This window comes from Martes martes (genome assembly GCF_963455335.1).
Source record: "Martes martes genome assembly, chromosome: 3".
Taxonomy (NCBI): Eukaryota; Metazoa; Chordata; class Mammalia; order Carnivora; family Mustelidae; genus Martes; species Martes martes.
Genome location: NC_137890.1, coordinates 94,596,328 through 94,610,066, shown reverse-complemented (window position 1 = coordinate 94,610,066; position 13,739 = coordinate 94,596,328). Strand labels below are relative to the sequence as shown.

The window sequence follows — 13,739 nt, the reverse complement described above, 5'->3', positions numbered from 1 at the left end:
AGAGGGGAGGGAGAGAAACATCCCCCCTGGGGTCACCCAACTCCCTCTTCTCAGGGGCCTGGGAGTGAGGGGTGTTTCCAAGGACCATTGACTTATGCCCCAAAGCATAAGTCACTGCCCTTAACAAGCAGCTGCAGTGAACAGGAATTCCACACGTGAATAGCCTGTTTTTGCGACATGCCCAATTCTGATTGTGTCAGGAAACATTTTGCAAATTCAGAAGTCCCAGCCAAAGGGAAGTGCTGTGTGGTCTCCAGTGAGCTGCAGTAGTTAAATGAGAACAATCTTTCCCCAAATGGTTCCTCTTGAGGACAGCCTTTCTGTTGGCTCCAGAACTTTGGGCCATCTATAAAGCTTCACGATGGAAAATAAGGAAATTCTCAAGGAGGAAGAGTTCCTGGCGAGCACTGGAGAAAGAGCAGCCATCAACCAAACCATGTTCCCTGCAATGGAGGTCTTTGAAATCAATGGTAAAGTACTGCTTCCCAGTAATGACATTGCCTGGTGATGTACTTTTTTTTATTGGCAACATAAGAATAGACAAGGTGATAGGAAGCCTTGGTTTGTACCATAGACTCTCACTAATACATTTCTGGAATGCTTCAATATGGAATTCATGTAATGTTAGGAAGAGACACTATATCTTCAGCATATAGTTGGGGTTTTTTTAGCTTCACAATAAATTGTATTACATTATGTGTCCTTTGGGCCACCTGGGTGGCTCACTGGGTTAAGCCTCTGCCTTCGGCTCGGGTCATAATCTCAGGGTCCTGGGATCAAGCCCTGCATCGGGCTCTCTGCTCAGCAGGGAGCCTGCTTCCCCCTCTCTCTCTCTGCCTGCCTCTCTGCCTACTTGTGATCTCTGTCCGTCAAATAAATAAATAAATCTTTTTTAAAAATATGTGCCCTTCGATTAACACTAATACTTATCCCACGCCCTTCCCTTTTATTAGTGTCTTATTTTGACACACAGGTTGTACGACAAAATGGCAAAGCAGCCCAAGAGGGATGAAAAAGTTCCACAAAACGAAAGCCAAGTGCCACATATTTATTTAACGTAATTCCTTTAAAATTCTTTAAGGTGACTTCCGTCGTAACTGCTGTGTTGATCAGGGAGTGCTTTCTTCATTTCGTGCTGGCTAGGATATGTTCGTAGCTTCATAATTAGTTTGTCTTAGATTCAATTCAGGTTTTAAAAATTCAGGCAACTCTGTCATCTTTATTTTTTTTCCCTCATCCTTCTACAGGTGATGCATTTTTTAAATTTTCTAGAACTTAAAGTCACCGGGGAGTATTTTCCATGGGGGATCTCTGATTTCCCGTGCCAGAATATCCTCTAGGAATTGTCTTCCAAGTTGATGAGTCATTCCCACTTCCATTCTTTTCTGGAAATCATATGTTCAGATCAATTGCAGTTCTGTCCCTCAGCCTGAACAGTCCCTCTCACCCAGTATTTGAGTGGGTCACTGGCTGGAATTTAAGGGGGTACAAAGATACAAGGTTGAGTATTCTGCCCTTAGGGATTTACCGTGTAGTAACAGAGAATGTGTGACTTAAATAATTGTTAGCTATTCGGGGGCTCCAGGGTGGCTCAGTCAGTTGAGCGTCTGCCTTCAGCTCGGGTCTTGATCCCAGGATCTTGGGATCGAGTCCCATGTCGGGTTCCCTGCTCAAAGGAGCCTGCTTCTCCCTCTGCCTGCCGCTCCCCCTGCTTGTGCTCTCTCTCTCTCTCTCTCTGATAAATAAATAAACAAAATCTTTAAAAAGTATATAATAATTGTTAGCTGTTCAGAACTTTGGGGAATGCAGCCTGCTGGATAGGTGATTTTTTAAGTTACTGAAAATGTGCAAGCAAAGTCAGTTGATCAAACATATTCAGCTCCTGCTGGGCATTGCTCTTGGCACCGAGGAAACACACAAGAATACACAGGGAGTCATCAGTCATGTCGGCGGTGGCAGGAGATTGGCAGGATCAGGCCACCTGTAAACTATCCCTATGTAAGCACAGGACAGATAGATCTATGGACAGATGCACCCCGGTCTGACCTGGAGGTAAGAAGTGAGACCTCTTCTAAAGTTTAAAGGATAAAGGGAATTAGTGAAATAAGATGCTGGCTGGGGCAGGAATAGAAGACCATGGGTTTATGATATATTCCTAGGGAATCTTTAGAGAAGTACAAATAGTTCCATGCAGTGGGGCCAACCAACATTGAGTGGGGGAAGTTCAGTGGGGACTGAGACTAGGACCAATTTAATTTAGACTTTGTCCTGAAGACAATGGGAATCTTTGGAAGTTGGATGTTGGGCTAAGAGGCATTGCTTTGCATTTGAGATTACTCACTATTGTAGATGTGGAATGAGCTAGACAGAGTAACTCTGGGGACAGAGAGAAATGTGGCAGCAAGAGGCAGTGGTTATAAGGATGGAAAAGAGAGAATGTTCTGGAAAGATATTAGAAGTCAAGTCAATAGGACTATAATGGTGGGATAAGGCAAGTGAGGGGGAGGCCAGCCTTAAGGGGGAATTCCAGATTTCTGACTTGGGTTATGGATACCATTAACTAAAACACTAACCAAAAAAACAAAACAGCTTGGTTAGAAAGAATATTCTTCTTTCTTTCTTTCTTTCTTTCTTTTTTTTAAGGTTTCATTTATTTATTTGAGAGAGAGAAGGAGAGAGCACGAGCTGGGGGTTGGGGGAAGGGCAGAGGGAGAGGGAGAAGCAGACTCCAGGCTGAGCAGGGATCCTGACATGGGGCTTAATCCCAGGACCCTGAGATCACGACTTGAGCCAAAGGCAGACACTTAACTGACTGAACCACCCAGGTATCCTGGAAGGAACATTTTGCTAAATACATTCACAACTTCTGGTCATCTTATACAAAGATCTTGGAACATATGGAACTTTCTAGAAGAATTCCATTATGGACAGTACTTACTGTGAGGCTCTGTAACATAGTGACCCCCTCAGGGCTTAACTGAAATAAGTAAAACTACTTGCTTCAGCACTAAATGGCTTCAAGCATCTTCCTTTCTTTCTCCCACCCTCCCTCCTTTCTCTTATTTCTGCTGAAGATTGCTTTCATTTTCTGAAGAGGCTGGACATACTGCTCCTTTCGCTGCCCTGAAGGTCCAACTAAACTCCAACTCTTTCCTCATGGGCCAGTATCTGCAACATCTTACTCCCTCCAGTGGAGCATTTGGGCTTGAGTGAGAGGGTCTCCATTTGTCCCCGATGACAGTACCCTTCATCTGTCTGGACCTCTCCCCCTGAGCCTCAACTATTTCAGGCTTCACATCTCGCTTCTTGATATGTCTTCCCACCAATTTTGATCTGAAGAACACGCTTCTTGACACAGAGAACCCCCCAAAATACAGATAGAGAAGTTGTTGCTTGTTAACATTTGAAGTTAACATTAAGCCCTGGTTCCCAGCTGTGGGTCTAGCTGTCTCTTCTTCCAGCTCAAAAGATAATTTTAAACATTCTCCCAACAGACCTTGACCCTGGAATCAATTCATGGTCACCCTTGTTGACGCGCTCAGTGTCACTTCAGGTCCTTGTTCTGACTTTGTTTTTTGTCATGTCACTATTTCTCAGCACCTTTTAGACGTCCTGCTTTACCCTAGCATTATTTTTCCCCCTAACCTTTTGTTACGAAATAATTATAGATTTCCAGAAACTTGCAAAAGAAAAAAAAAATTTAGGGAAGTCTCTGTGACCCCCACCCAGTTTCTCCCAGTGAGAACATCTTGTGTAGCTACAGTTCACTATCACACCAGGATATGGATATTACTACACTTTATGGAGCTTATTTCGATTTCATTCGTTTTATAGGCACTCGTTTGTGTGTGGGAATACAGTTGTCTACAATTTTACCATATGCATATATTTGTGTCACCATCCCCAATATCAGAATACCAAACTGTTCCTTCACCATGCCAGGGTCTCATGCTGCCTTTCTAGCCACACACGTCCCCTCACTCCTCCACCAGCAATCACTGTCCCCGGCCAATCGCCAATCAGTGCCCCATTTCTATAATTTTGTTGTGTAAAGAATGTTATCTAAATGGAAAAAGTACGTAACTTTGTAAAGATTGGCTGGTTTTCACATAACATGATTCCCTTGAGATCCACCCAAGTTGTTGTATGTATCACTACTTATTTTTATTAATGAGTATTTTTCGCGAGTATTATCCCACAATATGAATGTTTCACAGTTTGTTTAAGCAGGCATCCACAGAAAGACGTTTGGGTTGTTGCCTGTTTGGGGCCATTACAAATAAAGCCGCTGTGATCGTTGATGTAAAAGTTTTTTTTGTACAAGCCTAAGTTTTCATTTCTCTAGGATAAATGCCCCAAAGTGCAATTGCTGGATTCTAAGTATATGTTTGGTTTTAGAAGAAGCCCCTGATCTATTTTTTTTCCAGTATGGCTGTGTCATTTACGTTCCTACCAGCGATATACCATAGATTCAGTTTCTCTGACTTCCTGGGAGCAGTTGGTATCATTACTATTTTTATTTTAGCCATTCTGATATGTGTACGATTGTGAGATCTTATTGTAATTTTGATTTGCATTTTCCTAAAGGCTAACAATGTTGGATAACTTCTCACATGCTTTTTTTTCCCATTTGTATATGAAATGCCTCTTCGTGTCTTTTGCCAATGTTTAATGGGATCGTTTGTTTTCCTGACTATTTCGTTTTGAGAGCACTTTATTCAAAATACAAGTCCTCTGCTGGATGGGTGGCTTGCAAATATTCTCTCCCAGTCTGTAATGGGACTTTTCATCCTCTTAACAGAGTTTTTTCAAAGCAAAAGCATTTAATCCTGTGGAGGCCCTACCTAGCAATTTTCCCTTTTATGGATTGTGTTTTTGGTGTCACATCTAAGAACTTCACCTGGCCCTGAGTCTCCCAATTTTTCTCTTATGTTTAATTCTAAAATTTTTATAATTTCTCACTTTATAATTAAGTCCATGGTTCCTATAATATATGTATTATATACATATACTTGTGTGTATATATATACACAACATATGTAATGTATATATAAGTAATATACATATGTAGTTTATAGGTAATGTGTACACGTAATATATGTATATACTTGTATATACAATGTATCATATGTTTATAGTATGTATTATATGAATGTAATACATGTAATGTATATATTTGTATTGTATATGTGTATATAATAGGTATATGATATGTATATGTATTTGTAATATGTATATATAAATATGTATATTTATATTTACATATACAAATAAACAAACAAATCTTGACCTGAATTTCACTTAGGTTAAGATATGTTTGTTTATTTATTGATTTTTTTGCCTATGGGTGTCCAGTTGCTCCAACACCATTTGCTGAAAACGCTATGTTTCCTCCATTAAATTACTTCTGTAACTTGTCAAAAAAAACCCAGTTGGTTATAGTTGTGTAAGGACCATTTCTGTGTCCTTTATTCTGTTGCATAACTCTGTATGTCTATCCCTCCTCCCATCCCACACTGTCTTGATCACTGTGGCTCTATTGTGAGCTTCAGCAAGTCGTTATTCGTCACATTTTATTCATCTTTTTCAGGATGATTTTAGCCATTCTGTGGCTTGTCCCTTTCCAGGTAAATTTTAGCATGAGCTTATCAATACCTACAGAAAACCTTGCTGGGATTTTGGCAGAGCTGTGTTATACCTCCAGATCAGTTTCGGAGAACTGACAGTTTTTAATCAGTATTTTAATCAGTATTTTATAACTTTCAGCACACAGATCCTGTACATATGTTATTACCTTTATACTGAAATATTTCATTTCCTTTGGAGTAACTGTGAATGCCATTATGTTTTAATGGTGATTTCCACTTATTTGCCAGTAGTACATAACATGGGGCTGAATGAGAGAGTGAGAACAGACATCCTTGCCTCGTTCCCAATCTTCAGATGAAATGATTCTGTGTCACCATTATGGATAATGTTAGCTTTAGATATTTCTTAGATGCTCCTTTTTAAAAAAAAATTTATTCATTTATTTATTCAAGAGTAAGAGAGTGAGCAAGTAGGAAGAGGAGCAAAGGAAGAGGAACAAGAAGACTCCGCACTGAGCATGGTGCCCAACACGGGGCTAGATCCCATGACCCTAGCCAAAATTGAAAGAGTCGGGCACTCAACCGACTGAGCCACCCAGGCACCCCCGATGCTCCTTTTTTTTTAAGTTAAGGAAATTCTCTTTTATTTCTAGTGTGCTGAGAGTTTTTATTATGAATTTATTATTTTTTATGAGAGTTAGAATTATGAATTTTAATTATGAGAGCTTTATTATGAATTTGATTTTGTCAAGTGTTTTTCTGCATCAGTTATATGGTTATGTGATTTTTTTCTTCCTTAGCTCATTGATATGGTTGATCATATTGATCAATTTCTGGGTATTGAACCAGCTTGTATACCTAGAAATTCCACTTAGTAATGGTATATAGATTCTTTATATACATTGCTTGATAAGGTTTACCAATATTTTGTTAAGGGTTTTTGTGTCAAATTCCATAAAAGACACTGATCTTCAGTTTTTTTTCTTTTGCACTGTCTTTGGTTTTCATTTCAAGGTAATCCTGACCTCCTAAAATGAGTTAGAAAGTGTTCTCTACTCTTCCATTATCCATAAGAGAGTGGGTAAAATGGCGTTACTTCTCCTGAAGGCTTGATAAAAGACTACATTAAAATTATCTGGGCCTGGATATTTCTTTTTCAGGAGCTTTTTAAGTACACATTCAGTTTATTTAATAGATGTAAGTATTCATATTATTTAATATTGGTTGAGTCTTGGTAGTTTGTAATTTTGGAGAAGTCAATTCATTTCATCTATGTTGTGAGCATAAAGTCAGTGATAGGATTTTATTTTCTTGGAAGGGCAGCAGGATCTGTGGAAATAGCACCCATTTCATTCCTGATATTGGTGATTTGTGTCTTTTTCTCTTCATCAGTCTTGCCAGAACTTTATCAATTTTATTGATTTTATTCAAAGAATCAGCATTTTCCTCTACTAAGCTTCTCTTTTGTTTTCCTATTTTAAATCTCATTGATTTCTGCTCTGACCTCTATTTTTTTTTTTTTAATTTTCATTTATTTTTTCTTGTTGCTAAGGGTTTATTTTGCTCTTCTCTTTCTGTTCCTTGAGCTAGGAACCTAGTTTATCAGCTTGACATCATTTCTGATTTGTAATGTGAGCCTCTAGGGCTGCTATAAATTTCCCTCCCAATACTACTTTAGCTGAATCCAATAATTGGTATGTTCTATTCTCACTTACAATCAGTCCTATTTTTAAAAAATTTTCTTTAAGACTTTATAGCCCATGTATTATTTAATTTTTGAAAAAAAAATTCCAAGTGTTTAGAGGTTTTCCTGCTGTCTGTCTGTTATTGTTTTCTATTTTGATCCCATTGTCTGGAAACATATTCTGTGCAACTTCAATTCATTTCCATTTTGTTGGGGTTTGTTTCATGACCCATGATATGGTCTGTCTTGGTGACTATCCTAAGTGCATAGAAAGAATGTGTATTCCACTGTTGTTGCATAGAGTAGTCTATAATCATTCATTAGATCCTTTTGGTTTATGGTGTTGTTTATTTCTTCTATAGCTTTGCTGATTTCTGAGAATGGGGTGTTAAAGATCCCAATACAATTGTGGATATATTGATTTCTCCTTTCAGTTACATCAGTTTTTGCTGCATATAAATAGAAACTCTGTTGTTGATTTCTTGGATATAGCAGAAAGTGGAGTCATGCTTTTTAATCTACTTTTGCCACACTCTCTGCCTTCTAATTGGTATGTTTAAACCATTTACATTAAAGTAATTATTGATGTGTTAGGGCTTAAATCTTGCCACATTATTATGCATTTTCTCTTTGTCCCTCTGTTTCCCATTACTAGCTTTTCTTTTCTTACTTTCCTATGGGTTACTTGAGCTTGTTTTAGAATTCGATTTTGATTTATTTATAGTTTTTTGTTTGTTTGTTTGTTTAGTTCATCATTTGAAATAGTTTTCTTACTTTTTTCCTGGGCATTACAATATACATGTATAATTTATTACAGTCTATCAACATCAACATTCTACCACTTTGAGTCAAGTTTTGAAAACTAATTTCCACTTATGTCTTTTGAGCCTTTCTATTTTTGAAATGTAATTGTCTTAAACATTTCCTCTACATGCACTAGGCATCACTTAATTATTTTTGTTTCAACCATCAGATGTGATTTTAGGGTCACCATGGTGGCTCAGTCAGTTAAACGTGTCTGCCTTTGGCTCAGGTCATGATCCCAGGGTCCTGGGATGGAGCTCCATGTAGGGCTCCCTGTTCGTGGGGAGTCTGCTTCTCCTTCTGCCCCTCCCCCTGCTCTTTCTTTCTCTCTCACACACACACTCAAATAAATAAATAAAATATTTTTAAAAATGTGGTTTAAAAAAATCATGAGAGGGATGTTCTAGACATATCTCCATATTTACCCATTCTTCATTCTTGTTCTTCTTTCCCTTTGGAAGTGCCATGCCTTCTGCTATTATCTTTTCCCTTCTGTTTGAAGAACTTCCTTTAGCTATTCTTTTTTTTTTTTTTGAAGATTTTATTTTTTTAAAGGTTTTATTTATTTATTTGATGGTGGGGGGTAGAGCACAAACAAGAGGAGCTGCAGGCAGAGGGAGAGGGAGAAGCAGGGAGCCTGATGCAGAGATCGATCCCAGGACCCTGGAAACATGACCTGAGCCAAAAGCAGATGCTTAACTGACTGAGCCTTGAACTCATGACCCTGAGATCAAGAGTTTCATATCTATTGGCTGAGCCAGCCTGGTGCCCCTCTTCAGCCATTCTTTCAAGGTAGACCTACTAGCAATAACTTTTGCTTAGTTTTCCTTCATCTGAGAATCTCTTTACTTCCCATTCATTCTTAAGGGATATTTTCACTAGATACAGTTGATAATTCATTTCTTTGAGCACATGAAAAATGTCATGTCACTTCCAATTTCAGATGAGAAATCTGCTGCAATTCAAAGTAGTATCTCTATAGATAATGGGTTATTTTTCTATTGGCTGCTTTCAAGATCTTTTCTTTTTCTTTTGATTTTTAATTTTCTTGGTATGTAGGGTTTTTTTTTTTTTTCAGATTTTTAACTCGTATGTGTCTTGTTATTGATTGCTTGAATTTATCATGTTTGGGGTTTGCTCGAGTTCTTAAATTTGCAGGTTTGTGACTTTCACCAAATTTGAGAAGTTTTCAGCCACCATTCTTTCTTTGAATATTTTTTTTCAGCTCCATGCTCTTTCTGGGACTTTAAGGATACGAATATTATGTGTTTTGTTATTGAAACATAGATCTCTGAGTCTCTCTTCTTTTTTTTTTTTTTTTTTTTTTTTTTTTAGTCGATTTTCTCTGTTTTCCAGACAGGGTCCTTTCTATTGTTCTATCCTTTATTTCATTGATTCTCTCCCTTATCACTTTTATTGCACTATTGAGTCCATTTAGTGAGGTTTTTTTTTTAATTGGAACTTTTAAGTCCTATGATTTCCCTTTTGTTCTTCTTTATATTCTCTATATCTTGGTAGATTAAAAAAATTTTGTTTCAAGAGTATTTGTAATTGCTTATTTGAGCATTTTTGTTATGCCTGCTTTAAAATCCTTATTGAATAATTCTTATATATGTGTCATCTCCATACTGACACTTGTTGATTATCTTTTCTTTTCACTCTCTCTCTTTTTTTTTTTTTTTAAGTTTATGTATTTATTTGAGAGAGACAGGGAATGCAGGGAGGGGCAGAGGGAGAGGGAGAGAGAATCCTCAAGCAGACTCCCTGCTGAGCACAGAGCCTGATGCAGGATTGAATCCCAGGACACTGAAATCATGACCTGAACCAAAATTAAGAGCCAGCCGCTTAATTGACTGAGCCACCCAGGTGCCCTGTTCATTGTATTTTGTCATTCAAGTTGTAATTTTCTCTGTCCTTGGTAGGATGAGTACTTTTCCATTGTATTGTGGACATTGTGCATGGTCTGTTAGGACACTCTAGATCCTGTTCAGATTTTCTATTTTAAATCATACTGTTTAGGTTTATCACATAAATTCTGGCCCACTTTTGTGGGCTGTGGTTCCAATAACAACTTAGTTTTCAGAGGGCTGACTATTCTATCCTGGTCTGCTTTGTTAACCGATACTACTGGTGTTCTTCCTTGCTCCCTGCTGGTGCTGCCTGCCAGGACAGAAGGTAGTTTTCCAGACTGCCCAGGGATCCTGGGTCAGAGGTGGGAGACATTGAGCCAACAGGGCAGCAACCACTTTGCCCAGTGCCAGGGGCAAGGAGAGGGGACTTCTGCCTGCACAAAACCATCTTCTGCCAGTGGGCAAGGGGCTGGGAGATGGCAGACCTGGAGACCCTAGAGTTTGTATACAGACTGTTTTTCTTCATTGAGATCATTTATGGAATCAAAATTTTATTTCCCTCTGGAGCCACATTTTCACTGTTTCTCAGACAATAGAGCTGTCATATTTTTGAAAACTGCTTTCCTAAAATCTTCACCTGGACTAACCCTAGTTTACTCCAGGGATGCTCATTCTCGTTTACTGGAGGCTTTATTCATTCTCTCATCTTGGATGACCCTTCCTCGTTGGTGAAATCCACTTTGGAGAGTAGATGTTCCTTTGCAGTTTTTCTACCCTTTTAAAAATCATCATAGATGACAAAAGCGTTTATCAGATTTTCTGCTTTGTAAGCAAGTTAGATAAATGCCCACAGATCCAAAAGTCCCAGTTTCTAAGGTACCTTGCCTCTATGTTATATGAGAGCTCTGACTGAATAAAGTGTTCTGGGCTTTAGTGCACACCTCTGAACGATTCCCATCCGTACTACCATGTTTGTTTGTCCTCTCACTGTCTTCACTCAGATGCCTTCCATTTTTGCTACCATCTGGTTTGAAAATATCTATATTTTCCATGCTGGCCCTCATTGCCACCTCCGACTGCTGTAACACTTGTGCCTCTGGAAAGATAACACTATCTATCTATTCCCATCACTTCACGTTTAGTGCTGCCTACGAGATCGTATTCCTCTTCCTCTGCCCATCTTCTGTGAAATACAAGCTTCCCTTGTTCATTACCCATCCTCGCCATGATTGTATGCTTGCCTAAGGTCTGACGTCGCCTTCCCGATGCTTTTCCAACCCTTCCAAGCTGACACTGTCGCACTTTGCACGTGTTCAGGACCCAAACCCCTGCAGCCACTCATTCATCCTTTCGTTTGTCATCTTCCCAGCCCACGTTGTGTGGTAGATACCGTGTTGGTACTGGAAGGCCACCCTAGAAGCTTCCGGAATACTGGGGGTGAGGGAGGGAAACTGAGACATAAAGAGACACAGTGCAGGATGATTGATGCCGTATCAAGTGGAAACACAGAGCGATGTGGGGCAGCAGAGCAGCATCCCACCTGACCTGGGAGAGTCAGAGACTGTATCTTGGAGAAACTCTGCTCTGCTCAGTCATGCAGTGGGGAGGCAGGAGAGTCATGTAGTCAGAGAAGATACACGGCCTTGAGAGAGACGGGTGTAACAACGAGTGGTCTGGCCTGCCTGAGGGTCAGGATCCATGAGGGGTGTGGTGTGGAGGTCCTGCCACAGGAGAATTGGCGGGCAGCAAGTCTTCCTGTTTGTCCCAAGGACAGCAAACAGCCACGGGAGTCACTGAAGGCAGGGAAGTGGCTTGGCCAGTTTGGGTATTAGAGAGTTTACTCGGGCTGCTGTGTGGCCCCCAAATTGGGAGGCACGGTGTGACACTGAGTGTACCCAAGTGCCACTAACTAAAAAACCACCCAACCGAGAAGTCATTCCTCTCACTGCTGCCAAAGCCATCTCGAGACCACCATGCATCAGGCGATGCTAAAGCAGGGGTTTCTGTTCTGCACGTGACTGGAAGCTGTATCAGCAGAACGATGAAGGTTCCACAGACTCAAGGTTCATATGGATCTAGGATAAGAGTCAACTGAAAACCCACCGTCACCTACCACAAAGGAAAAAATGTGTTCATGAGCCCCAACTCCCTCCCCTGGGTTGTCCACAGATGATCTCTTTGACCTTCACACCTGTCCTTGGAGCTCATTTCAACTGCATTTTTCCAAGGGCAACGGTTCGTATAGGCGAGTAGGGTGAACTCAGGCCTTGGGGTTAGATGGGCCCAAGGGCACATGCCTGTTGTGTTGCCCTAACTTCTCTGGACCCCAAGTCTGTAGAAGAGGATGCTCACACCTACCTGCCAGGATTGTCAGAAGCGTTATAGACCATATCAGACAACGCCTGGCACAGAGGAGGTGCTCTGTCAGTAAGAGTGCTGGGAAACACAGGACCTTCTACAGTCTGGCTCCCTGCCTTTGGACGCCCTGAAATGGGGAGACAGCTGGTGTTGGAGAGGGTTGGTGTTGGAAACATGGTGGCCTCTTTTGCAATGCCCCACACTGGAAACAGCTTGCCCATGGGGAAATGCCCACATGAATTGTGGCTCTTGTCTTGAAGGGCTATTAGGTAGCTATTAAAAGAAGAGTTAAATCTTTCTCTACAAAACAAAACAACAACAAACAAACAAGAGGAATGTCCATGGGAAATCATGCATTGCAGAAAAAAATGCGCTGTATTATATGTCATATGATATCATTTGCGTAAAATCAAAAGAAAAATAATGTCTGTCCAGCAGTGTACGTACAGGTTTGTCAGTTTCCATGAGCAAGCAGGCTGAGAGCAAGGCCACACCCCAGCAAGCCAGCAAAACTTATGTCAGCAGGTTAGGACGCCAGGGAATTGAGGTCCCCCAAAATCCCCAATTATAAGATTATTAATCCTTGTAATGCTGTGTTGTCTGATAAATTATACTAAGTATGTTTCATTTGTATAATTAAATGATCTAAGGAAAAAAGAAAACAAAAGCCCGAATCTGGGTTCCAGATCAGGGTCTCATCACCTAATAGGTATTTCAATTTCTCCAAATCTCACTTGGAGTTGATAAACTGGCGACAATCTTTGTCCTCCCAAAGTCGTCAAACTTAAGTCCGTTCATTCATTCATTCACTTGATAAACATCTCTTGAGAGCCCTCTGTCGCCAGGTGCTGTGCTGGGGGCATCGAGAGTGCACCTGGTTTCAGGACTGTACCTCCCACATAATGGTGGGGGGCGCAGGTGTTTGTCCAGCCCCATCGGCGAGGGACCAACAGTGGCTCTTCTTGGTTTGTGGGAGGAGGAGAGGACCAGGGGGAGGATTTCAGGGTAGTGGGACTTTGTGTCTTTACCATCGACCTCCTGGGGAGCCATCTGCTCACACAGAGAAGGGATCCGCACACAAGTTGGAACCTCCCGGTCTCTGCCTCCTATAGCAGCCACCTTTTGCCGATGTTTTGTTTCAGATCCAAATGCCAGGAAGAGAAGGAGGGTGAACTGCTTCATGGTCATGGTGGCCATCTACCTGATTCTGCTCACCGCGGGTACTGGGCTGTTGGTGGTGAAAGGTAAAGAGGTCTGGTCCTGTCTGGTGCCTCCTGGGGTGATACAGGGCTCAGGTTGAGTGGAGAGCCCTGGGGTCACTGCTGCCCACCTGCTGAGAGGTGGTTCTTAGTCCATGGGTAGCTGGGTAGTCACATGGATGGGGGTTGGTGGGGGGAAGTGGACAGCAGAGTATGTGTGAGAGAGACATGGAGACAGATTGAAAGAGAGACAGAG

The 13,739-nt window shown here is 40.8% G+C and overlaps 1 protein-coding gene across 1 annotated transcript in view; it reads left to right on the top strand.

Moving 5' to 3' along the window:
- Positions 1-361: 361 nt before the first annotated feature.
- MARCO (macrophage receptor with collagenous structure) overlaps positions 362-13,739 on the top strand; it is a gene marked incomplete at its 5' end in the record, with an annotated part of 36,768 nt that continues 23,390 nt past the window's right edge. The window contains 2 exons of the mRNA XM_080799013.1: positions 362-470; positions 13,427-13,528. Of these exons, the coding sequence (XP_080655139.1) occupies positions 362-470; positions 13,427-13,528 (211 nt within the window). The remainder of the gene's footprint in view (positions 471-13,426; positions 13,529-13,739) is intronic.